At 40.3% G+C, this 27,850-nt stretch overlaps 1 protein-coding gene across 7 annotated transcripts; it reads right to left on the reverse strand.

Annotated features, from left to right (window-relative positions):
* Nucleotides 1–306: 306 nt before the first annotated feature.
* On the reverse strand, nt 307–27,699 carry alms1 (ALMS1 centrosome and basal body associated protein). Of its 7 annotated transcripts, none has more exons than XM_058795902.1 (19): nt 27,470–27,699; nt 26,521–26,680; nt 26,142–26,259; nt 24,129–26,055; nt 21,350–21,509; nt 20,271–21,227; nt 20,029–20,147; nt 12,262–13,156; nt 12,049–12,168; nt 9,347–9,472; nt 8,281–9,146; nt 7,427–7,547; nt 7,094–7,321; nt 6,741–7,000; nt 6,101–6,260; nt 5,028–5,088; nt 4,804–4,860; nt 813–912; nt 307–668 (listed from the first exon to the last, which is right to left on the reverse strand). In XM_058795902.1, exons 1-19 carry the CDS (start codon nt 27,533–27,535, stop codon nt 624–626), a joined length of 6,546 nt encoding a protein of 2,181 aa, XP_058651885.1. In that variant the 5' UTR covers nt 27,536–27,699; the 3' UTR covers nt 307–623. The 7 variants fall into 7 exon arrangements, with proteins under 7 accessions (XP_058651885.1, XP_058651886.1, XP_058651890.1 ...); XM_058795903.1 differs by having other exon boundaries at nt 5,028–5,085; nt 27,470–27,698; XM_058795907.1 differs by having other exon boundaries at nt 26,508–26,680; nt 27,470–27,698.
* Nucleotides 27,700–27,850: the final 151 nt, after the last annotated feature.

A 27,850-nucleotide genomic window follows, 5' to 3' on the forward strand; every position in this document is an offset into this window, starting at 1 on the left:
ATGGAGACTGTCACAAGTCTATGCTTTAAACTTTTTATTTTTCATAAAATGTTTAATCTTTGTTGTTAAGGTTTTAGAATATTAATTATTTTGAATGGTGTAACTACAATAATGTACTGTACATGTACTTCATAGAGTAAAAAGCTATTATCTTTTTGTAGTGAACTGAACATGACCATTATATCGTAGCCTCATTCTCTTTTTGGATATGCACAATTTCAGAAATGAAAAACAAACCATTTTTGTTGTTAATCAGCATCCACCTACATGTGCTTTAAAACTTAAAAAGCACACAAACACAAAAGCTCTTACAAATAGCTGCTTATTTATTTGCCTCATAAAAAGTACTGCAAAAATTGATCAAAGACGGACATAATAAAAAATTATTTTGCAACTATAATAGTAATAATGAAACAATCCAACACTGCAACTCCATAAATAATACACAATCACAATTATATAAAATGTCACATCTAAAACCCGAACGCACACATATATCTACATATATCTAACACTTGCAAAAGACACAACCATTATAAAATATCACCCCACACAAAACACCCACAGGACCGGTCACATTCAAAGAACAGTAAGGCTTTTGGAAATGTTGAGTCGATTCTGGATCACTGCCAGGGGGCTCTCCTTCCCAACACACCATTAGTGACTTTCTGCAGAAGAAAGAAGACATGCATTAGAAAGGCTAATCAAACTCGTCACTTGTATGCCTGAAATAATACTGATTTAAAAACTGGCAGTATTACTGTATCTAGGCTATTGTGTGTAACTCCTACTTCAGAAACTTTTAACAATACCTTGTTAAAGAGTTGAGCGTTCAAGCGGTAGGAGCGGTACTCTGCCCGTCTCCTTTCCTCTTCTCTTCTCCTCTGGACCTCAGGAAGTTGAGCATATTTCCTGAGGGAATACACATTTATTTGGCAATTAAAGTGCAAAATTATCGGAATCAATAATATCCTAATAAAATATTAACATACTGCAGTTTAGGTCGTTACGCCTCTGACTGGGCCTATTTTGAATCATAGATATTACACATAAAAATAGAAACTTCTGTAGTATTTTAGTAGCACTGACTATTACATTTGTACTATTTACTATTTATTTTTGCATTTACTATTATAATTTTTATTAATACTTTGAATTAAATTTTATTTTTATATTTTGTGCTTTAATTTTAAAGTGTTTGTAATTCTGTTGTGTGTTATTGTCATTTCTAGTTTTTTTTTAATAGGTCTATACAGTTTTAAGTTTTAGTTACTTTAACACTTCTTAAATACATCTTGTACTGACTAACTAAATGAAAATGAGAAACGTTCCTTTGGAAACTTGCTGAAAGGTTTTTATGAAGTAATGAAAACAGTTCTCTTTTTAATGTTAATAAACCTGATAGAGAGTAGGGCTGCACGATATTGGAAAAAACTCGCATTGCGATATTTTGTATTTCTGCGATATATATTACGATATGATTGTCACTTACAATACACAATACACTCATGAGATGAGACAAAATACTTTAACCAGATACTTGGTTCACTAGAACGAGACGATATTTTAATACTATTTTAAGAAATTTTCAATGACAAAATATTTGTCTTTTAATTACAAAAAACAAATCAATGCAGTTATTGATTTGAAATATTTAATCAAGGGCTGCAACAAATGATTATTTTGGTAATCAAGTAATCTACTGATTATTTTGACAATTGAGTAATCTTATATTTTTAATAAAACTAATTACATGGTTTTATTGAACAACACTGTTAAAATACATAATGTAATATGCTTATACATAATATGAAAATAACCAACTTAAAGGGATAGTTCACCCAAAAATGAAAATTCTGTCATCATTTACTCACCTCAAGTAGTTCCAAACCTGTATGAATGTGTTTGTTCTGCCGAACACAAAGGAAGATATTTTGAAGAAAGTTTATAACCAGGCTGTTTTGGGGCACTATTGACTTCCATAGTAGGGAAAAAACACTATGAAAGTCAATGGTGCCCCAGAACTGCTCTGTTTCCCACATTCTTCAGAATATCTTCCTTTGTGTTCGGCAGAACAAACACATTCATACAGGTTTGGAACTACTTGAGGGTGAGTAAATGATGACAGGATTTTCATTTTCAGTACATTATGTATTATAACAAATACCTGCAGAGAGCGCCAAAGGCCTGGTGACGTTTCACTTTACAGCGCGATTAAACAATGTTTAAATCCATTTAATTTTAATATTTCAACTTTTATTTTGAAATCGCGATGTACAATAAATGGCATATTTAGAAATAGGTTGATGTATTCTCCTGTGTTGGCAAAGGTTTATAGATGATTTAGGTTACAAATCTAGTGAGATAATGTACACAGTTTTCCCAGATGAACGTTAAGCAATTCAAATTCACAGCATATGCAGAGGAAGAGTTTAGCACCTTTCACACATAGTCTTTACTGGTAAATTACCGTTAAGTTATCATTAGATCATTAGAGATCATGTGTGAACAGGACCTTTCCAATCATATCGTTCTTATGGAGATGACGTGATTACTCTGAGCTGTTTACAAAGCTCCTCTGCTTTTTATATGCGCTAGATGGACATCTTTCACCATTGCGCCTCGCAGCTTTTTGTCGCGCTTCTCCATTCATCAGGGCTGCGACTCTACCTACTATTACCCACGTCTCATGTTTATAAGAGCAAAACATTCTGATTGGCTAGTAATGTTACTGGTTGAGAGTGAAAGCTGTGCTCCTCTCAGACCATTGCAAGTAGAGATGTTCTGATACCCTTTTTCCCTTCCCGATACCGATTCCGATACCTAGGCTCAGGGTATCGGCCGATACCGAGTACTGATCCGATACCTGGGTGTGTATCTGGTTATACAGCTGTATGTACTACTAGCCCTGTATGAATTGATACAATTATTTGATGGTGTGCTTCACCATATACTGTGAGATAGATAGATAAATAGACAGATAGATAGTCTGGCGAGTAAACAAAAAAATATAATATATAATGTTTGGAAAATGGCACATCTTTTTAAATATCTGAAAGTACACTCTTAACATCAGTCAGTCAAGCATTATGAATATATTACGATAATCAAGTATTATTAAATGATATAACTTTAGCATAACTGAACTTAAGACTGGTAGTGGTGCTTTTTTGGTCATTCAACATTTCTGTAAAAATGGGGGACTAGATACTGATAACATAATAATCATACTATGAACTCTACTAAGAACAATATAAAACGCACTTAAGGATTAACGAGCTGCTGGGTTCATGAATATTAATCAGGTTGTGTGCGTTCGCTCAAACTGATTTGCTGAAATCAAAACAGGGACGATAAAAGGTGAGCGCCAGCCAATGAGATTGTTGTTTGCGCATTAGCTCCGCCTACTACCGGAGAACCCGGCAGTTCTTAAAAGCTGAAGAATTCCAAAGGAACTCCGTTATTTTAACAGGAAAATACAGCAAAGAACATCGTTTACATACCATGCAGAATTGACATGCTACATGTAAGACTATCTCTCTCTCTCCCTCCCTCTCTCTCTCTTTGCGTGTGAGAAAAAAAGCAAAGCGACGGCGAGGTGTGCGCTTCACACTAGAGGTTACGGTGCGTCAAATACAGGTGCGCTGCGCATTCATTCAGATGATCTGAAAAATAGATAGCTTGACGGAGAGTGAAGCTCTGACGCGCTCCGTCAGAGTGTTCGGAGAGTGACGATATATCTGTGCTAAACTTATATATAGCCTCCAACTCACACACTGGAGAGTAAAATCTGATTATTTATTAGCCAGTGGCTAATATTATACATTATTTAGTTGCCCAGGGTGAAGATTTAGTCGCATATGCGAGTGATTTACTGGCAATGTGCTAGGCTAGAACATTTGTATTTCTTCTTCGCTGCTCTAAATAGTGGTTGCAGCGAAGAAGAATTGATTTCCGTTTTGCAGCGTTAAGCAAAGCTAGTGGGCATGACTATAGGTCTCGTTTAAGAAAATGGTATCGGATCGGTACATGGTTTCAAGTACTCGCCGATACCGATGCCAGAATTTGTTGTGGTATCGGTGGAATTTCCGATACTAGTATCGGAATCGGAACAACACTAATTGCAAGGCAAACTCATTGACTCGAAAGGGATATCAACAAGTTTTTTTACATATTTAAAAAAAAAAAAATGTAGGATTATTTTTTCTCTGCAGCCGAACGCTGCATGCCAGAGATCCGGCACAGTGCCGGAGAACTTTAAGCCCTGTAAATCTGTGTTAAAACTACAAAAGTGATTTTTCTTTGTGTTTTGGTGTTTGATTAACATTCATGAGACAGAAAGCCTTAGGAACATTAAACTGCTGTGAACCAATATACTATCCATTTTCTTTATCAATTTTTTACCTTCACCTAAGCCATAAGCAACTGTGTTTACAAGAATACTTGAAGACATGCATTTTGACAGTTTTGCCCTTATGTGTCATTTCAGGCACACATAGACGTGGAAGTGAACGGAATTCAGTGTTCACGTGCATCTGCGTGGCTCCAAAGAAGGGACTTTGGTGGCTCTCACCATGTCTACACCGGACAAGAGTGGTGCGGCACAACAAAATACAATAGAAGCCATTATAATCAGTGATGCTGTCTACACTGAATGCGGGCGACACAGCAAATCCCTGAAAGTAAATGGGACTATCGCGGATGTGCACATTGCGATATCACTGCTGAAAAGATATATCGTGCAGCCCTAATAGATAGACACTCAAAAAAACACGCACACACATATAAAACACACACTATTACCTCCTGAGTCTGTCTGTCCTGTCTACTCTCTGACTGTGTGATTTCCTCCCTACCCAACTGAAAGCATGTAGAAGGAACAAAACAACTTGCAAATAAAGCATCAAAAGTCATGGAATGCTTTTTAAATCTGTTAAGTGACCCATATATGCACAATTTGGTAACACGTGCATTGTCTCTGTCATAAACCATCTAGATTGTTTGAAAAAGAGACCATGGATACTTACTCTTTGGATCTTTGGACCATCTCTCTTCTTGGAACGACTCGTTTACGGGGTACTGGAGCTGCTGACAGGGGCATATTTTAGTTTTCATCTTAATGCAAGCTGTACCAAGCTTGTAAAACATATAATGAACTGACTTCTCACACTACTAACTAGAGGTCTTCTCGGGTCCAAAGATACGGGTCCCGAACCTGAAGAGACCCGTAAATGTGCTGCACCGAACCGACCCAGACCCGTATTTTATTTGAAAGTGGGACCCGAACCCGTGCAGACCCGAGAAATGCCTTAAATGTACTACCCGGACCCGACCATTATTCGAAAGTTGGACCCGAACCCGGCTGGGAAGACACAGACCCGACTGCACCCAATCGGCACATATTGCACAGCAAACTGCTATTAAGTCAATAAGCTGCGAGAAAAATTAAATAAAAAATTCCCTTACTACTGTTAGTAGCCTTCTCCCTGACTGCGATGCATACAATCCGCCTAGTCAATACATTTCCATCCATGTTGGCTGTTCGTTCCTCTCGATTGCCGACTGAAAGAGCCTTCTTAATCCACTGATTATTGCTTTAAAAGTCTACATGTTTTCACGGTCAGTGACGGATGACTAATGCAACTTCGCATTATTATTTTTATTTTTTTCTCCATTCTATTTTTTTTTTTTTTTAAATCACTCATGAAGGAATCCATGATCACCGTCCACGTGCAGTAGGCTACATTAACTCCGCCCGCGCCCTGCTTCTGGCAGCTGAGGTAACGCGTGTTTTTTTTCTTCTTTTTTTCTTTCACCTCATTTCCCGCTCACAATTTTCTCATCCTAATTTTACAAACTGCAAGTTACAAAACACACGCATGCTGACTGACACTGATCACTGGCGGGTGCGGTGTTCTCCGATCGACTCGGGTATTACACACAATGTTAAACAGACCCGGGACCCGAAGTAATAGATTGGGACCCGACCCGGACCCGGCTGACCATTTAAAATATAGACCCGAACCCGTACGGGTCTCGGGTCCTCCGTGAAGACCTCTACTACTAACAACACACTAGTAATCTTATGTTATAAGGTCACCTGGTCTGTATGGACGTGATGGTGCGGGGCAGTTGAAAAGCTCTTCTCTCTCTCTGTTGAAGACTGCCTGTAACCTCCTCTCCTCAACCAGCAACCCCAGACGCTTCATCCGCTCCCGTGAACGAGATACAAACTCTGGCCGATGGAGCTCCAGAGCTTCCTGTAGGAAAACCATCAATGCAAATGCTCAATGTTAGACTAAAGGTCTTTGCACACTAAGTCCGAAATTTTCACACGTTAAAAAATAAATACGAGCTCACGTTGTGTCAATGACGTTTGCACAATGCCTCTGAAACTTTTGTCCGTCATAAAAAAAATTCGGGCCAGGTTTGATTTTCGGCGTTTTCGCATCTGTAGCAAGCATTTTGATTGGAAATGATGACGACTATGAAAAAAGAAAAACTAAAAAAAAAACGCACACGAAAATTTTGGACTCAGTGTGCAAGGACCTTAAAATCAACAATCAACTTCTATGTACTCTCTAAAACCAAACAGCAGGATCCGAAAATGAGCATTCAAAATCTGGTCCAAACTTCAATGATACTGTTCTAGTTAGCATTCTTGGTTATCATCATTATAATTATCGTCCTTGGTGTGAACAAGCTTTAACATGGATAAATAAAACAGTTGCTCGTCACACCTGTAGTGAAAGTCGAACAAGAGCCGAGGGTTTGTCACTGACATCGGTCTCTGTAGCTGTTATGGACTCTGTTGGCCTCTCTTGTTCTTGTTGGTTCTGTCTCTCTCTTAGTGGTTCTCTGGTTGTTTCTCTCCAGGGTCTGATTCTAGTGTAAGGCTCAAACCAGACTTGGCTTGGGCAAGGTGCTGATTCCGTCTGTGGCTGGTTTTCCTTGCGACCATCACACTTAAGCTCATCAGCTGCGACGAACCATGACACACCTTAAAGAGAACATGATATATAAAACAGTAAGAGAAAGAGAGAAAAAGATGAGTTACAGAAAAATGCTGTGTCTGTGAGCATGTAATATGCACCGTTTGGGTAGCGTGTCCGGATGCTCTTGTTGCTGGGGTCTTTCTTCAGAGCAGTCAGGGTTTGGGTGGGTTTAGATGTGGAAGCAGTGGGGATGGGAAAGCCACTCTGAATGCTTCTGCTAAATGTGTTTGATGAACAGACATTTTTGAAAGCACCTGGTGAGGGAAAGATGGTGCCTACATCCCGAGTGTGTCTGCGAGTGCCATTTATAACAATTTCCAAATCACCTGCAAAAAGAATACAAAATCCCACATGACATATTTTGCTGCAGTTACTCTGTCTAATTCACACGTTGATTAGTTTAAAAAGTGGACCATTGTTGTGTAACTGACCTGCCTGCACACCTTTGCTGACCAGTTTGACCTTTGACCTTTGGGAATTGAGGTTTTGGGAAACACCTCTTTGAGAATAATGGGATAAAGTGCTTGAAGATGATACAGAATCAACAGAGACCTGGAACAATAACAGAAGATTAGACAGATAAGGAAAGAATGACGGTCTCTCAGTCAAAAAAGCTGGGTATAAGCAGCTACTACTGGATCTTCACACTAGACCTTTGCGATATATTGTACACACAATACATGTGATTATTTTGCTGACAGTGTAAAATTAATATTGCAGTTTTCCTCAGACAATGTAATTACACTAGTTTAGCAACCTCTCCCAGTCTTAGATGGAGATATAATGAAAATGACGAGGGGAAAAAAACATCATATAGTCAGTTAAAACTGTTTATTTGACTAAACTGATTCAAAATTCTTGTTCAACAATCCTTCTCATCAACACTCAAAAACATTTACTGAAGTCAGCACATGACATCAAAAAACAATAATTTTTAGAAGGCATGCTCCGATCGATCGGCCGGAGATCGGTATCAGCCGATAATCACATTTTATGACTCGATTGGTACTCACTACACTTGGCCGATCTCACGAACCGATCGCAATTTGATTTCGTCAATGCATGAGGACGTACATGATACGTGGAGATATAAATGATTTGGCAACGCAGTCATCGCCGGGGTGGAATTGCTATGACGTTTCGAGAAACAATGAAAAATTCGCTATTTGCCTTGTATGTTTTGACATCACTGCACGCGTCTGCGGCGCGTTAATTTGTTGATTCTCTTTCAAAACTAAGAAGCTGAACAGTCTGCATTAAAGAACTCAATCAAGCAAAGACTTACTGTGGAGTCATCAGTGCTCATGTCATCAGTAGCAACATGTTTAGTACGGGTTTTCCTTCGGCCAGTTTTCTGCATATTGATGGTGTTGTAAAGTCTGAGCAAGCTGTCACTGCTTTTCAGTCTCTTACTGGTGACCCGGTGAGGTCCAAAAGCTCGCAGCAGCCGCTCTGTGTCAATGGTGGACAGGCTACTGCTCGCCTCCACACTCGCAGACTCATCTCTCTCAGCAGGACAGCGATGCACTCTGTCCTGACTCTCCTCATGCTCAGGCCAAGCTTGCTGTGGAGCCACATCTAACTGAACTCTTTGCTCTTCTCCCTCTGTGGTCCCATCCTCTCGAACACTGCTCCTGTAATACTCTCCTTTCCTGCTGTGTGACTGTTGTATAGTTAGGTCTGTTGGAGTGGTATTGTGAATGAGACGAGACAGGCGCTCCAGTCTATCAAGCAGAGACGTTTCTCCCTCATTAGTTGGTTTTGTCTCCTCCATGCTCCATTTTTCACTGAAGCGACGCCACAGCTGGTCCAGAGAACTGCTAATCTCAATGCTTACATCATGAGGTGTTCTGTCCTGCTTTTTCTTGTCCACTCTGTAGGACTTTCTGATTGGCTGAGAAGGTAAATGGTGTGGTTCTAGTGGATATTTGGGCTCCTGAATAGTGCTAGTGTGAAGATGCACATCATCTGTACTGTAGTCTGCCTCCATGTGTAAGGGGACAAAATTTTCTTCCTCATCTCTATACTCCTCATCTATGCCAACAGTGTCCATGCTCTTCTCAAAAATATAAGCTTCAGGAGCAGTATTGTCATTGTAGCCAGCAAAAGTGGCTACTGATTCTGGAAGACCATTTTCAGACACACTGGAAACTGACAGTGGGAGAGACAAAGAAGATTATATGCTAATGTTTTTTATGTAACAGCAACAGTCCACAGCAACGTTTCTATTACTAAAATGTCATATTGTCATACATGTGGATGGGTAAATGATGACCATTTAATTTTAAACCATCCTTTAAATTCAGCAAATATTGTACTAATACTAATAGAAATGCTAATGTGCATCTTACCTCTCTTCATATTGGCCCTCTTACTGTAGATGCCTTCCTTGTGTTTTGTTGTAATTATATCGACTTCTAGCTCTCTAGAGCCTAAAATGTCTGTATTAAAGTGTGGAGGGACAGCATCATCAGAACCTGCAGAGGGAGCAAGAAAGAACAGGAGAGAGTATGAGAGAGCTGGATCAAACAGCACTGAAGCAGAGGGGCCCAGAAGGGTTTGTCATGTGGATCAGATGAGGCTTGTGTTGCTGGATTGGCTTTCTCATGGACAAAGACCATGAATAATGCAGGACTGGGTGAGAGCGTGAACCATCTGCAAGACTCAGGGGGGAGGGGCCAGTAGAGATGCAAGTAAAAACCCATTTATGCTCAATCACTGATTATGCATGGAAAATTTGACCTTTTTTTATATCAGAGCTCTGTGATACAAAACAGGTGCACATGAATAAAAGGATTGTCCAGCAATGATGTATCCTCTAATAATCTATACAGTGTATCCGTAATATTCTCAGTACAGCTGAGTAGTCCATGAAATAATGTTGTGAAAAAATATGTAGGGCAGGAACTAAGTTCAATCCATTAGTTGATACTTGGATGGAGGCAGATCTGAATATAAACTTGCAGTCAACTATAAGAAAGGGGCAGGGTTTAGGCAGACTAAATGATTGGAGAAGTGTGGCGAACTTTGCAAATAAACTCAAATAAACTTAGGTGAAGTACTAAAATTACTATAAAAAAGAAAACAAAATTTACAACAAAATGGTGTAAAAACATTGTTCACTATAAGATCAACAGCATGCATTTAGAAAATAAAAAGGATGAATTTTCATTTCATGACAACTTTAAATAGCCTTATTATACAGCTCCCAGGAGGACTTATTTTATTAAGTGGGGCATTTTGTGGTCAAATACTCGCTATGCAAAAGCTGTGCATGCTCGTGACTCTTTAGCTCCGCCCACAGTACGCCTCCAGGAGCTCGACTGTTTCCAGAGAGAAGCGGTACAGCTGCTTCTTTCTTTTATAAATCTGATAAAACTAAAAGACGCTTCGGAGATATGAAGAATGCAATACTACTCTATAGGCACTCAAGATTAACATGAGATTGGCAGAAACTATGTATGTTATGTCCCCTTTAATGAAAACTAAACAGTGTGGGGGAACTATGATGTCACTTTGTAGGCGAAAACCCAGAAGCGAGTGCATTTTAGCACTTCCGATTCCAACGTCCCAGAGTCAGTGGGTTTTTTGAATGGGATTTTGGTTAAATCCCTAAAATAAGGTCCGTGGTTCACATAGGCTCAAGATACTTTCACGTTTTATTCTACGACATAAAACACACCAGTTACACCACACTCGTGATTTTTTTTAAGCTGTTATGTTTCTTAAAAAAGACGGTTGCTAACAAGTTGCTAAATGGGACTACAGACGCTGTCGGAGACATTAAACGTTATCACGCCGAACAGTTTATCAATATACAGTATTTTCCAGTTGTAGTATAATTTGTAATTCAATTAATTTTAGTATAACCAATGAATAGTTTACAGCATTTTATATTGTTGTTCGATGTTGTTTTTTTTGCTTTGCCCCGAAATGCGACATGTTTTCAGAGGGAAGATGCTTGTTTTATCGCTTTACTGACACGGAGACTCTCCGCACCATAAGGTAAACGCATATTACGATTATTACATGTAAACACCACATTTGCCGGCTTAACATGGTGAAAGTTAAACTTTAATGATGCATATTGCTTAAAGGCACGTAAAAATTAAATGTTTGCAGCCACATGAAGCAGTTAGAAAACATAGATTGAGGATTTCCTTGAAGCACGGATAAAATAACATTTTGTGTACCAAATGAGAGCTGAAATGTGATACTTTGTTCACTAAATAAGTTTAATCTTACCATATCCAAAAACTCGCTCACTATGCTGTTATTTAAATCTGTGAGGATCGTTTTAATTAAAATATTCATATTAATCAAGGATTTATTGACTTTTAATGCACCTTATTTCGAAATGTACAGAAATACGTGCTTTAAATGTCCTTTAGTTATGATTATTTCATTTATTCACTATACTATTTATTACTAATGTCTCATTTCAGTTTTTGTTTGTCTCTAGTTTTGTATTTATTCATGAAACGGTTCCTGTAGTGTGGATTAAAATTCATATACAGAGTAAATCCTTCACTAAACATGTTAAAAATAAGTTTGAAACAGTTGGCGGTATCGTGGTGGTGGTGATGTTGAAGGCGAGCGACCGTGGTGCTGTAGTTCGTTTATAGCCTAAGTTTAGCTTTTTAGTTCTGGCGCTTTTATTTCAGCTTCAAAATTCGTCAAAGTTATATTATCTTGTCAAGATTATCTTGATGGACAAAACGTGTAAGTTTCATGAACTATGGTTGAACACAGAGCTTATTTTTTGCGATAATCCAAAAGCCTATGGAAAAATCCTATTGGCTTTTTGTCGAAGGAACCAGTTTCATGCTAACAGCCGATCCATGCCATTTCTTACTTACTTAATTTCCTTAGAGCTGTGCTAATTTCATACCTTTAAATTTTTGACTCAAATATCCAATAATGTCCATTTAGTTATTCATTTAATAAGTAGCTGTAGAACCAAAACAGGAACTTTGGCCACATTCCATATAACCTGTTAATGTTATGTAGGATGCTGTAGTGTAATAACTGATTAATGTTCTCTGTGACATACCTGGGTGAGAGCTTTCTACAGTTGTGTCAGAGCGACCAGGAGAAAGCTCTGGATCAGCCTGCGGGATGTAGAACAGCTCGGAGCTTCCATGAGGTTTGTATGGCAACAGGGCAGGGACAGCTACAGAAAGAGTACATAAAGAAAAATAAATCAACTGATTAATTTACCAACATCGAATGCCACTGAAAAGCATATAAAATGTACATCAAATACCTGCTTGAACAAAGAGAGTTCTGGATGTCCCAGCCAGCCTCTGAGAGGGAGCAAAGGTTTGTGGGTATCTGGCCTGTAAGTGTGCACCTGCATTCTGGCCTTGAACTGGCTCTCTGTGTTCATATGATCTGACATGATTTGATTTTGAGATTTGGTGTATGGACTGCAGATGTTCACCAGTCATGCCTGACATCATTGGAGGTGGGACATCTTTACTGGTGTTTTGACTGGATAGTCTGCTTAAGTAGTTTGGATTGGACAGGTGTTTGGGTGATAAGGTGACGTGTACGTGAGAGAGATGGGACTTCTTGCCAAAGGTTGAATCCGACGCAGCACTGGATAATATCTGGTTACTGCTAGTGACTTTATTGTCCATGTGAGGTATTCTTTGGATACTCTGGGGATCGTTTGTAACAATGTTCTCCTTGTTGTCATCAGTCATTTCTTCTCCTTTCTTCTCTTCTTTATGCTGTTCTTCTCTCGCCGTCACTTTTTCTCTGCCAGATACATTGGATATAACAGCTGGCTGAAGTCTCATTTGGCTTGTGCTCTCTAAAGTCTCATGGTCAGGACCAACACTGTCCAATTCCTCAGTAGCAGTGATATGGCAATGTGATGGTGACTGTGGAGACGGAGTGCGGCGAGTGGTTGATATAGTAATAGAAGTAAAAGGCTGGGAACTGAGCCCCTCTCTAAGGGCAATCTGGCGAACTTTGGCCTCTAGATCCTGTTGGATAGGAGTGTAAAATGGCACTGTGTTCAAATGTTTTGGATCAATTTTCTGCATATGATCTGAGGTATGATTCTCCATGTTACGCAGTCCAACAAAGCCCTTCGTCAGCTGAGATTCAGGACCAACACTTGACTGAGCACTGCCCTCAGAATCTGAGCTCCACTGAGAAACAAAGCATGAGAAAGAGAACAAGAGGTGTTATTATTACTGATAAGAGCTAGGATTGGGGAGGACTGTGGGAAGTAGATAAATGAGAGATTCAGTAGAAATACTGCAAGCATGAGAGCACAGAATAAATCACGCAAATGCAAACAACAGCTTTACCTTGAACACTCTCTATCAGGACTTTCCATAATGCAGTCTGCCGCTCCAGAAACAAAACTCATTATTTCAGACTCACCATTGAGTGTGATATTTAGGATATTAAAATTCTTATTTTATGGCCAATTACAGATAAGTGGCCCATAATAAAAATTGTACTTTGTCTAAATTCATTAAAAAACTGCAATAGTTTTAAATGCTACAAGTGAATTTAGGCATCACAACATTATGATGTCCAGTATTAAAAAAAATGTATATTTTGAGATTTGCTAAAGATTATATTGAACAGTGTTATGAACCCTATAAAGCCTAACGTATCATATTTAGCCTTAACAACATGATCAAAGCTTTGCTAAGAATCTGCATCTATAGTTATTCTTGTTGATTCTTATAATGTAAACTAAGAATAACTTTTATATTGTTAGTAATAGCCGAATATTCACCAGAAGAGGCGGACAGCAGCTCGTAAGTGTTGCGATACTTAGTCATAGATCTGTTGTTTAAATTATTTACCTGCTGTTGGGAAGGAATACTTTCGTTTCCCTTCTATTTCTATTCTGCATTTTCGTTGAGGTTTCGTTGTTTGATTGCACTTTCTGTTAATTATAATAATTTGCACCTCGGCTAAGAAGGAACCTGGATCATTTTCAGTGCTCCTTGCTAGCGAAGTGTTAGTTTCGTCTTGAGTTATTTGCACAAGGCTATTGGCTGGGCCAATCAGAAGCCGGCCACAGCGACTGTAAAAGTATTTAAACTGCCTGTTCGCTATTACAAGTCGGGAGAAGCCGAATATTCACCAGAAGAGGCGGACAGCAGCTCGTAAGTGTTGCGATACTTAGTCATAGATCTGTTGTTTAAATTATTTACCTGCTGTTGGGAAGGAATACTTTCGTTTCCTTCTATTTCTATTCTGCATTTTCGTTGAGGTTTCGTTGTTTGATTGCACTTTCTGTTAATTATAATAATTTGCACCTCGGCTAAGAAGGAACCTGGATCATTTTCAGTGCTCCTTGCTAGCGAAGTGTTAGTTTCGTCTTGAGTTATTTGCACAAGGCTATTGGCTGGGCCAATCAGAAGCCGCCACAGCTGTTTTCACGGTAGTGTGTTAGGCTGTATTTATCAGAGGTCCGAGCGCTGACGCGGAAGCATCAGCGAAGCGTTCAGCCTCCTCGTGTGAAGACAGGCGAGGGTAAAGACCATCGACTTTTCCTGCGCGACTTTAACCGAGCAACGACTCCGGCGACACACTTAAGTATCTTTTCTTTTTCCCCTTCCCTTACACACTCTCCGTTTCCATCCTCTTTCCTGCCACCTCTATCATGTGTTTCCAAACTATTCGGTTCTCTCTCAACCACGCCTAACGTCCCACGCAGACGGCAACGTAATCCTGCTAACCTGCGCCTTATCTCTACCTCCTTCACTACACCTCTTTCCTTCTCTGTGGGTCTCTGGAATTGTCAGTCAGCTGTCAACAAAGCTGACTTCATTTCTGCTTTTCTTTAAAATCCACGCTCAGCATCTTGGGCTTGACTGAGACCTGGATTCGTCCAGAAGACTCAGCAACCCCAGCTGCTCTCTCTACTAATCTCTTTCTCTCACACCCCGGCAAGTTGGCGGGGTGGAGGCACTGGTCTGCTCATTTCTAACAATTGGAAATACTCAACCCGCTCTTCCCTATGCAATTACAACTCATTTGAATCTCATGCCATTACTGTATCAGCTCGATAAAACTCCAGATCGTGGTCATTTACCGTCCCCTAGCCAAATTCTAGCCACCTTCCTAGAGGAGCTGGACGGGCTGCTGTCCTCTTCGTGGAGGATGGCACTCCACTCCTAGTCTTTGGTGATTTCAACATTCACCTAGACAAGCCTTATGCTACAGACTTCCATGCACTCCTAGCTTCGTTTGATCTCAAACGCCTTACCACTACTAGCACGCACAAATCAGGCAACCAACTTGACTTAATTTACACACGCAATTGTACTGCAGATAACATTCTGGTACAACCGCTACATACTGGACCATTTCTTCATTACATTTACATTACACTTTGCTTCTCCTGTGCCACCAACCCCCTACCAGTTACTTTTAGACGAAACCTGCGCTCCCTTTCTCCTTCCCATCTTTCCTCTGTGGTATCCTCCTCTTCCTTCACCCACCCATTTCTCATCTCTGGATGTAAACGCAGCTACTGAGACTTTATGCTCTACCTTAACCTCTTGTCTAGACGACATTTGTCCTCTCTCCTCTAGGCCCGCACGGGCTGCTCCTTCCAACCCCTGGTTATCCGAGGTTCTTCGTGAACATCGGACTACACTCAGAGCGGCAGAGAGAAAATGGCGCAAATCAAACGATCTGTCGGACCTCAGTAGGTACCAGTCTATGCTCACATCCTTCTCTGCTAAAGTCCACACTGCCAAATCCTCACATTTCCGCAACAAGATCGACAGCGCTCCAGACATGCGTAATCTCTTCAGAACATTTAATTCCCTCCTCTGTCCCCCTCCACCTCCTCCCTCCACCTCTATTACAGCTGATGACTTTGCCACTTTCTTTACAGACAAAACTAGATCAATCAGTGGTCAGTTTTCACCTCCACGCACACAGGACCCTCACCCTACCACATCCACTGCTAAAACTCCCATCTTTTCTTTCTGTCCACTCACTGAAGCTGAAGTATCCAAGCTTCTCCTCTCCAACCATCCTACAACATGTCCTCTTGACCCAATCCCCTCACACCTTCTCCAAGCAATCTCACCCACACTCTTACCTGCACTCACACACATCATCAACACATCCCTACTCACAGGTAACTTCCCCATTGCGTTCAAGCAGGCTCGGGTAACCCCACTGCTCAAAAAACCTACATTAAACACTTCTCTTATAGAAAACTACAGACCTGTCTCTCTCCTTCCGTTCATAGCGAAAACACTTGAACGAGTTGTCTTCAACCAAGTCTCACTGTTTCTTTCACAGAACGACAAACTGGATGCTAAACAGTCAGGTTTCAGGAGGCCATTCAACTGAGACTGCGCTTCTCTCGGTCACTGAAGCCCTGCGAATTGCAAAAGCCCATTCCAAATCATCAGTCCTCATTCTGCTGGACCTATCTGCCGCTTTTGACACTGTCAATCATCAGATACTCCTGTCCACCCTCTCATCACTGGGCATCTCTGGCATTCCACTTCGCTGGTTTGAATCCTATCTCACTGGTAGGTCTTTCAGGGTGGCCTGGGAGGTGAGGTATCCAAAGCACATACACTGGTCACTGGGGTTCCTCAGGGATCAGTTCTTGGACCCTCCTCTTCTCCACATACACTACATCACTGGGTCCCATCATACAGGCACATGGATTCTCATACCATTGCTACGCTGATGACACACAGCTCTACCTCTCTTTTCAACCAGATGATCCAACGGTAACTGCAAGGATCTCAGGTTGCCTGGCGGACATCTCGGCATGGATGAAAGAACATCACCTGCAGCTCAACCTGGCAAAGACTGAGCTTCTTGTCCTCCCTGCCACTCCGACTCTACAGCATGACTTCACGATCCAGTTAGGTTCATCAACAATAACCCCATCAACTTCGGTCAGAAATCTTGGTGTAATCTTTGATGATCAGCTGACCTTCAAAGACCACATTACAAAAACTGCTCGATCTTGCAGGTTTGCACTATATAACATCAGAAAGATCAGGCCCTTTCTGACAGAGCATGCTGCACAACTTCTTGTCCAGGCCCTTGTCATTTCTAGGCTGGACTATTGCAATGCTCTTCTGGCTGGACTTCCGTCTAATACAGTCAAACCTCTACAAATGATTCAGAATGCAGCGGCACGACTGGTCTTCAACGAGCCCAAAAGAGCCCATGTTACACCTCTCTTTATCTCCCTGCACTGGCTACCAATCACGGCTCGCATCAAGTTCAAGACACTGATGCTTGCATATAGAACAACCACTGGCTCAGCACCCGTTTACTTGCACTCTCTATTAACAAACTACATCCCTCCAGAAATCTGAGATCTGCTAGTGAGCGGCGCCTCGTGATACCATCACAGAGGCGCAAAATCACTCTCTAGATCATTCTCATTCACCATTCCTGGCTGGTGGAACGATCTTCCCACCTCTATCCGGAATGCTGGATCCCTGTCAATCTTCAAGCAACAACTGAAAACTCATCTCTTTCGACAGCACTTGACTTCATCCTAAACTTAAAAAAAAAAAAAAAAAAAAAATTATCTTTACTTATTCCTTCCTTTTGGTAGTTTGTATTTATTTGAACAATGTCTGAGACTTGGTGTTGCAAGCACTTCGTATGTCTGATTGCCTCTTCAAGATTAATCGCTCGATGTATTCCCCAATTGTAAGTCGCTTTGGATAAAAGCGTCTGCTAAATGACTAAATGTAAATGTAAATGTAAATGTAGTAATAATTTAAGATGAACACTTAATGGACCCAAGCAACTTTTTTTGATTTATCAAAGTTTTTTTTATTAAATTATTCATATACAGTGCTGCTTGAAAGTTTGTGAACCCTTTAGAATTTTCCATATTTCTGCATAAATATGACCCAAAACATCAGATTTTCTGAAAGTAGACAAAGAGAACCGAATCAAACAAGTGAGAGAAAAAAATATTTTCTTTGTCATTTATTTATTGAGAAAAATTACATATCTGTGCATTGCAAAAGTATGTGAATCTTTGCTTTCAGTTTCTGCTGTCACCCCCTTTTGCTGCAGTAACTGAAGGTAAAGTTTCTTGTAAATGCTGATCAGTCCTGCACAATAACATGTAGGAGTTTTAGCCTATTCCTTAGTGCAGAACCACTTCTCCAGTTCCCTCCTATGAACTGCTTGCTTAGGTCCTTTCACAACATTTTAATTAGATTAAGGTCTGGACTTCTTTAACAATTCTTTGGTAGAATGTCTTGTGTGCTTGGGGTTGTTGTCTTGCTGCATGACCCACGTTCTCTTGAGACTCTGTTCTTAAACAGATGTCCTGACATTTTCCTTTAGAATTTGCTGGTATAATTCAGAATTCATTGTTCCATCAATGATGGCAGGCTGTCCTGGCCAAGATGCAGCAAAACAGGCCCAAGCCATGATACTGCCACCACCATGTTTCACAGATGGGATTAGAGTCTTAAGCTGAAATGCAGTGTGTTTTTTTCTCTGAAAATAATAGCTTCTCATTTAAACCAATAAGTTCTATTTTGGTTTCATCCATCCATTAAACCTTTCTCCAATAGTCCTCTGGCTTGTCCACATGACCTTTAGCAAGCAATTTTCTTTTTGGAGAACAGTGGCTTTCTTCTTGCAACTCTGCCATGCACACATGGTTGCTCAGTGTTCTCCTGATGGTGGGCTCATGAACATTAACATCAGCCAATGTGAGAAAGGCCTTTAGTTGCTTAGAAGTTACCCTGGGAAATTTTGCAACTTCGTAGACTATTACACCTTCCGCTTTTGTCGACCACTTCTCAGGAAGGTAATAGTGGTCTTGAATTTCCTCCATTTGTACACAATCTTTCTGACTGTGGATTTGTGGAGTCCAAACTCTTTAGAGATGGTTTTGTAACCTTTTCTAGCCTGATGAGCAACATCTACTCTTTTTCCGAGGTCCTCAGTAATCTCCTTTGTTTGTGACATGGTTCACTTCCACAAACATGATCAGACTTTGATAGATCCCTGTTCTTTGAATAAAACAGGTCACGTACTGACTTTTGAATGTCATTGCACTGACTGAAAACACCTCTGAACAGATGGACTCTAATTTCACCTTTAAATGAACTGGTAATCCAAGAGATTCACATACATGCAATATTGGATCATTTTCCTGAATAAATAAATGACAAAATAAATATTTTTGTCTTATTTGTTTGATTGGGTTCTCTTTGTCTACTTTCATGACTTGTGCGAAAATCTGATTATGTTTTGGGTCATATTTATGCAGAAATATAGAAAATTCTAAAGGGTTCACAAATTTTCCAGCAGCACTGTACATCTTTTTTTTATTTTAACAAATCATGTTAAAATGTTAGTATCAAATATGACACATCAGGCTTTTTCAGTGATTGACAAAAAATTGTAACTACTGAGCTTTGATCATAAAAGTAAGCATTTAAATATAATCTAAGACATATCATGGAAGATAAAGCATGACAACTAAAATGTAAATGCATTTTACGTATTCCGCTATACTGTTTTAAAGATCTCACAGATGTTCATCTTACTTTTTGGCCATATAAATATCAGCAACTGCACCAAATTGTACGTTTTTGCTTAGTTTGAGCCTCCGAATAAAATTGAAGTGTTTATTTCCTACTTGTGTGTATGAGCTCCATAAACTCCTGTACCATACTATATAAGACATAAAAGCATCAAGTTTTTGTTTATTTTGTCTAAAGGCTCAAACAAAACAAAAAAAAAAGATTTTTCTTACTATTATTTCATGTTAGACTTCACAGGGTTAAATTATAAGTGTTATTAAAAATTAACTGAACTGAGCATACACAATTAAATATACAATATCGACCAACACCAAATAAAATTTTAAAACCGATACGTGCCAGTTTATTGCACATTCCCAGTGATTTTTATTTGAGATGTCAAAAGTTTGGCAGACAGATCGACCTACATCAGCAAGTCAGTAAAAATGCTGACATTCACACAAATGAAATTGGCAGACCTTTCTGTGCAGGCATATGTATGTTACCTTGGTGTATTTGGTGTTCAGTAGAAGCTCTCTTTTGATGTCTTCAATTCTCTCTCTGTCCTCAGCGTTTAGTTCTAAGCTTTCACATCGGCGGCCAGAAACCTTCATCAGGATCCATTCTAAAGAGACCAAATCCAGTCATCCACAAAGTAAAAACCACTGACAACTTAAGAAAAGCACCACTGATACTGCGAAAACCTATATATGACTATACGGCCATTTAGACCAATCACAGTGTTTACCTCGCGCACGGCTATCTTCTGGATCACTGGTGCTTGGCAGGCTTGTAACCATTGAAATGGGTGACTCACTCTGCAGGAGCTTGGCAACTCTGGCAGCCAATGAACTCTCGCTGCTACTGTCACTCATACTTTCAACCTCAGCTGAGACATGAGACGAATTATTCTCAGAAGAGTCAATCACAGGATCTTCAGTCTGGTCCTGGTTCTCTGCTATCGAAGGAACATTTATCTGCATGGCAGATGTGACTGTAGGTGGCTTTGCCTTATCTGGGTCTGCAGCACTGCAGCCTTCAGGTTCAGCCCGCCTTGGGGTCACACAGAGGTCACGTGACTTCAAACTTTCCTCTCTGCTTAAAGAGAGAGCGGTGGGCTGTATAGATGTGCGGTCAATCTGTTGAGGCCTCTGGAAGGATGACAAGCTTCCTTTCAAAGCCGAATCTGATGAAGACCGAGTCAGCAGCAAAGAAAGATTCCCACCAGCTGACAGAGATGTGTCATCACGATAACCTTGAATGTTTTGTCCTAGTGAAACAAGGGATGTGTCACTCTCTGAGAGGCGGTGTGAGCCGGGAGAGGAAGTCAGAGAGGATCGACCAGAAACCAGGCTTTCTGCCCGGCCCAGCAGACGTCTGATTTCATGCAGTGTTCCAGAGCCTATGAAAGAGTCATCATCCTCCTTTACCACTTCTCTGGGACCTGGAGGAGGCATGGATTCTGGGCTTGGAAGGCCAAAGTTTCCTTCACTTTGTGGAACATCAGACTGTTGTAGGCTTGATGAAGGATGTAAAGTTGAATGAAGTCCTGGTTGAGTATCCGCCTGGCTGAACATCATCTTCACAGTTCTGTCACTGGCTGGTTGGCATTGCTCATGCACTGACAATCGGTGTGTGACAGAAGCACTGGAGTCAGCTGAGAGCTGACTAGAACTGGAGAATGTCTCCTTCTGAAGACTGTCAACTATATACACAGAAAACAAAACACATCATTATAAGATGACCACATACACACTATAAAGCCGACAATATCTTAACTACTATAACTTTAACAGTGCACAAACATGTCAGACGTCTTTAGCTCACCTTCAGATGGCTGTGTGCTTTTAGTTGATGTTCCTATGGAGCCTTTGATGGTGCATAAGTCGGTAGGAGAGAATTCAGGCTCTCTGATTGGTCCTCGGTGAGTAAATGGATTTAAGATTGTTGAAGGTGACTGGTCAATACCCAAATTTAAGAGATACAACTATAAAACAGAACAATAAAATATCTATCAGGGTAGACAAACAAATGACAAAAAAAAAAAAAAAAAAATTTCAAATAGGAAGGAATGTAAATTTTATAATGAATTTAATTTTCTAGTTATGCTGATCTCAAAAATATTGTATTGGGTAGAAATTACTATTTGTGAGCATCATTTCAAATGTTAATTTATTCAGTTACCTTGGACTTCTGGAATCATCTATAATTATTTTAATGCATTTTATTTAACATAATTATTTGAATATAGTTATTATAATTATTTATTTTTTGTATGTATGCATTGACACTCCTAGTTTCTGAAAAAGAAAGTTTGAAAATAAGCAGCTTTGTCATTACAGCAGAAGTAGCAGAAATATCTGAGCGGCTGTTTGTCTTTGACAGAGGGGGCCTTGGACTCAAAAAAGTTGACAACTGCTGCCTCAAAGGATTCTTTTGGCTTGACCATAATTGAACACTAAATGCCATATTTCCTACATATGTGACCCTGGACAACAAAACCAGTCTTAAGTCGCTGGGGTATATTTGTAGCAATAGCCAAAAATACATTGTGTGGGTCAAAATTATTGATTTTCTTTTATGCCAAAAATCATTAGAATATTAAGTAAAGATCATGTTCCATGAAGATATTTTGTAAATTTCTTATTGTAAATACATCAAAACTTCATTTTTGATTAGTAATATGTATTGCTAAGGACTTCATTTGGACAACTTTAAAGATGATTTTCTCAATATTTAGATTTTTTTGCACCCTCAGATTCCAGATTTTCAAACAGCTGTATCTCGCCAAATATTGTCCTATCCTAACAAACCATACATCAATGGAAAGCTTATTTATTCAGCTTTCAGATAATGTATAAATCTCAATTTCAAAAAATTGACACTTAAGACTGGTTTTGCGGTCCAGGGTCACATATGGCATTCTGGCATTCCACTTCGCTGGTTTGAATCCTATCTCACTGGTAGGTCTTTCAGGGTGGCCTGGGGAGGTGAGGTATCCAAAGCACATACACTGGTCACTGGGGTTCCTCAGGGATCAGTTCTTGGACCCCTCCTCTTCTCCACATACACTACATCACTGGGTCCCATCATACAGGCACATGGATTCTCATACCATTGCTACGCTGATGACACACAGCTCTACCTCTCTTTTCAACCAGATGATCCAACGGTAACTGCAAGGATCTCAGGTTGCCTGGCGGACATCTCGGCATGGATGAAAGAACATCACCTGCAGCTCAACCTGGCAAAGACTGAGCTTCTTGTCCTCCCTGCCACTCCGACTCTACAGCATGACTTCACGATCCAGTTAGGTTCATCAACAATAACCCCATCAACTTCGGTCAGAAATCTTGGTGTAATCTTTGATGATCAGCTGACCTTCAAAGACCACATTACAAAACTGCTCGATCTTGCAGGTTTGCACTATATAACATCAGAAAGATCAGGCCCTTTCTGACAGAGCATGTTGCACAACTTCTTGTCCAGGCCCTTGTCATTTCTAGGCTGGACTATTGCAATGCTCTTCTGGCTGGACTTCCGCCTAATACAGTCAAACCTCTACAAATGATTCAGAATGCAGCGGCACGACTGGTCTTCAACGAGCCCAAAAGAGCCCATGTTACACCTCTCTTTATCTCCCTGCACTGGCTACCAATCACGGCTCGCATCAAGTTCAAGACACTGATGCTTGCATATAGAACAACCACTGGCTCAGCACCCGTTTACTTGCACTCTCTATTAACAAACTACATCCCTCCAGAAATCTGAGATCTGCTAGTGAGCGGCGCCTCGTGATACCATCACAGAGAGGCGCAAAATCACTCTCTAGATCATTCTCATTCACCATTCCTGGCTGGTGGAACGATCTTCCCACCTCTATCCGGAATGCTGGATCCCTGTCAATCTTCAAGCAACAACTGAAAACTCATCTCTTTCGACAGCACTTGACTTCATCCTAAACTTAAAAAAAAAAAAAAAAAATTATCTTTACTTATTCCTTCCTTTGGTAGTTTGTATTTATTTGAACAATGTCTGAGACTTGGTGTTGCAAGCACTTCGTATGTCTGATTGCCTCTTCAAGATTAATCGCTCGATGTATTCCCCAATTGTAAGTCGCTTTGGATAAAAGCGTCTGCTAAATGACTAAATGTAAAATGTAAATGTACATATATTACTTTCATAATGTGATGTGAAACAGGATTTTCCGTTAAAATGATGTATGGTGGAATTTGATTTTATCCATCCAACATTCCGTGATTTTATCCAGCACAACACTTAATACCAGATTAGAGACCTTAATGTGAGTTTGAGAATTTTGAATTCATGTTGATTTTGAAGTCACAATGTAAATGAAGGAGCAACAGCAACTTTTTTCCATAGTGTGATGTAAATCCATGTGAAACAGATTATCAAAAAAGGGAAACTATTTTATACAACAGTTGCTGATTGTATGTTGATTGTGTCATTTTCACCGGAAGATCGAATTGTGACATTTTTATTAAAAATTAATTACTTATTAATTATAAATAGAAAGGGAATTTCATTTCATGCCAAATTTAATTATATTCTCCAAGTTCTTCTACAGACAGCACTGTGAACTTACAGGGATCCTGTCTTCAATGTTGAGTTCCCTGGTGTGAGGAGGGGACGCAGGTCTGGAGGTCCAGTAGGGTGCATAATAATCTACTTCAAGACTCACTACTGAAGAGGCGGCTCCCACTGATGCCCGCATACTCTTCTCACCATGGCAGCTGCTTTGAGAACTAGTGAGAGTGCTGCTCATGTTGAGGCTTGATGACACATCACTAAAGCGCCCCAGACTGAGGAGAGGAGACATCTTCACTGAGCTTTTATCCATGTGAGGAGCTGAGCTATTCTTTCCTTCACCCCTTCCACCTGAAACGAAGGATGACTGATAGTCCAATGATCTGGTAGCTGGAATGATGTTATAAGATTGTGCCACTGGAACTTGCTGATTGTGTGGACCAGTGTCTCTCTGAATAGAGGTCACCACAGAGCTCAGGGAGGAGTGTGAGTGGGAGCGATTGACAGGTGACTCAGATGCTTGTGCTCTGCATGCACCCGTCCCAACTACATCCACCCGACGGGTTGAGTCACTTCCAGAATGAGAAGAGGAAGCTAGCTGAGTCATCTGGGAGCTGGGATTAGCACCAAATGTCAGACACGTGTCTCGAGAAAGCATGTGGTTAACTGCTTCAGAAACAACATCCTGTGCTCTTTTCTTGGGCGACACACCATCAAACCTGTGTAGTGCCAAATTATCATAAAACGACCTGCTAGAACTTTGATTGGCTTTCCAGGCATCTACTTTTTGTAAGTAGCTCAGACTGGGAAGAGAATGTACTCTCCCAAGGGCCAAATGAGGAACCTGATCTTTCATCTCTGCACCAGAGTAAAAGTGCTGAGTGTCGGAGTGAGGTGTATCAGAGGCTGGTGGATTGAAAACAGGAGGAGGAACTTGTTCGTTTGAAATGGGATGGGCATGTGACATTGTTTGTGCAGTCTCTGAAGGTCCACTAGGAACTGTAGCTGTTGTTTGAGAGTGGATAGGAGAGGAATGTTGATCGCTCAGGTCCAACGATGGAATTAAGCCAGTTTTGGAGTGATTGTTTTGGGAGGATGTAGCCGCAGAAGCAACAGCCTCCTGTTTGGAGTGTATGAGTGAGAGTTTGGTCAATGCTGGTGGGGGTCCCATGAGAGGTAGTGCAGGTGTGGACTGAGACACAGGCTGAGAGCTCAAGAATGAACCATCTGCTGCTGTTAGATGACTGGAGCTCCAGAGCACTCTCTGCAGATCTGGTACATGCATCACACCTTCACCAGCTGGTGTGACACATAGTCCACTATGAGAGCTTTTGTTCCCACTATGGTGCCTACTTGCTGGTGCCGAGATGGAGCCTCTTTGTCCTGCAGACAGAAGCTGATCATGGAGATGATCAGCTGTTTGGTGCAAAAGCATCCGTGAATCACGAAACGTTATATTTGAAACATCTGCAGCCTTCTGAAATGAAGATGATAATGACAATGAGCCCCCTTGGGGCTGCTCTCTGCCTTTTTGAAGATTCATGGAAGGATCTAACTGGCTTTTGTCTGTGTTTTGGTGAAGTGAGGCAGGTTCAGAGGTGGAGGAAATGGCACTGCTGTCACTAACAGCCACAATAACATCCTCTTCCCTGGACTCAAACAAGAGCTGAGCAGACATTCCCTCACTAAGCTGCTGAGAAGTGGTCTGCTCCTCTCCTTCCATATGTCTGATGATTTTGTCCTCAGCACCATATGAAACGCTCCCTTGATCCTCAAGCCCTTTGCAATGGTCTCCAGGTGACAGGCTGTGCTGGGAGAGTGAACAGCAGCTTTTTTCACCTGACAGGGCTGTTGGTAACTCCAACGGATGCTGGGAAAGTGCAGCCTGGTCAAGAATAGTATTTTGGAGGTGAGAATCATCAGTTACAGCTACATTTGAAGTCCTGGGGCATCTCTCAGTCATAACTGAGAAGTCAGGAAATCCCCTGTGCGCACAAAAACAATAGAGAATATATTATATAAAAACACAAAAAGGTAAAGAAAAATTTGAACATGACTAAACAAACAGTACCGAAGAGGGACAAATTCTGCATCTGTATGCTGAAAAAATGTGGAGTCAGAAAGAAGGTGAGATTTGTCCAAGCAGGGATGCAGGGTAAGTGCAGGTGACAACTGGCTATCCTGAAACTCTGAAAAAGAAAATCAATTAATTATAAATTATATATAATAAATGTCATTATGGAAAAATAATAATGAAAAACAAAAAACATATTAGGAGCTAAAATACTTTTTGGCATGAATGTACAGTGGATTTCAAACATCCTAGAATTTTTTTCCCCAAAATCCAAACACTTTGTTTATTTACAGTTTTTAATCAATTGGAATCCCAGATTTTTAATGTGACCTTAGATCTTTCAAGCCCACTGTATAAAAACACCTGCACTCTGTACCCAGTTGTAAAGTCTCAGATCTGTCTATGAGTGTCTGCACGCTTGAATCCCGAGTGTTACTAAATGGTCTTTCATCATTGTCAGGATCTGTGCATGGTCTGCTAGCCTCTGAATCATGCATATTTTGTCCATGATGCTGGCAGGGAATCTCTGCAGGGGGCTGGAAAGGTAAAAAGAGGAAAGGTAAACTTGAGTGTCTGCAAGAATGCTCCAATTTGTAATGGTTGCAAGAGAAGTTTAAGTAATTTCTTGGTCCTCCATATAGGCACAGCCTAAAAAACAAAAATGTTTTCTTGGATAGCCTGAGGCTAAATTTTCATTTTGGGTGAACTATTCCTTTCAACTGTACACTTAGCTGAATTTAAGTTAGTCAAATATCTGATTTATGTTTTCATTTAATTTCTATATTTTCAGACTTATAACCACTGAACTAGAATTTCATCTTCGTTATACAATTTGATTTCCCATTCTCTCATCTACCTGAATCATTAGTAATACATGTACGACACATGTATCTAACCATCATGTATGCAAGTGTCTGTGTGCTTCTGCCATCAATTACACGTGACCAAAAAAATACACAAAACAGTTCAGTCCTGCAGTGAAGAACTGCTAACTTACCCGCTACCCAGCTAGCAATTGATTAGCCGATGAACACAAAGCTGCTTTTCTATAAAGTTCATCCAAGTATGCTCTCGTGCCTTCGGTTCAATGTTTACTATATAAAATAATAATCATACATTCACTGGCATCAAGTCATTGCACAGCCATTAGCGCTAACTTTGAGCACTGCTCACTTGTTGCCATGCAGTGAAAGCAGCTACAAGATTATCCCGATTAGCTAGTCACGTATGAATTATATCGAAGGCTCACACATTCCAGAATCAAAAACACGCAATTAAGCCATATTTCTACTTTTATTACAAAACCGCAATTTCCATCTACTTACATTGTTTACATCTGCTGCACACCCCTCTGAATCCATGTCGTTACTGACGCAGACGTTAACGCGCATGCGCACTTGTTTGAAATAACCGGAGTTTGAATTTACAGTAAGAGTAAAGAAATACAAACATGTTAGAATGTGTAACTGGTATGTAAAACAGTACCAATAACAAAATGTATTAAGTTATCTCAAGCTAACGGAACTTTCTCTAACGCCATAGCCACAGCAGTTAAGCTGACAACATTGGAGTCAGTGGAGCTTTGCTTTCAGAACAAAAATGACGCTGTTGCTATGGCAACAAGAAAAGCCCACAGCTTTGCGCGGGATTTGAGAGTACGGAAATTACTCTACTTTACTTATACATTGCCGCAGAGTTTTTTTTTT

Source organism: Onychostoma macrolepis, chromosome 13, assembly GCF_012432095.1.
Source record: "Onychostoma macrolepis isolate SWU-2019 chromosome 13, ASM1243209v1, whole genome shotgun sequence".
Taxonomy (NCBI): Eukaryota; Metazoa; Chordata; class Actinopteri; order Cypriniformes; family Cyprinidae; genus Onychostoma; species Onychostoma macrolepis.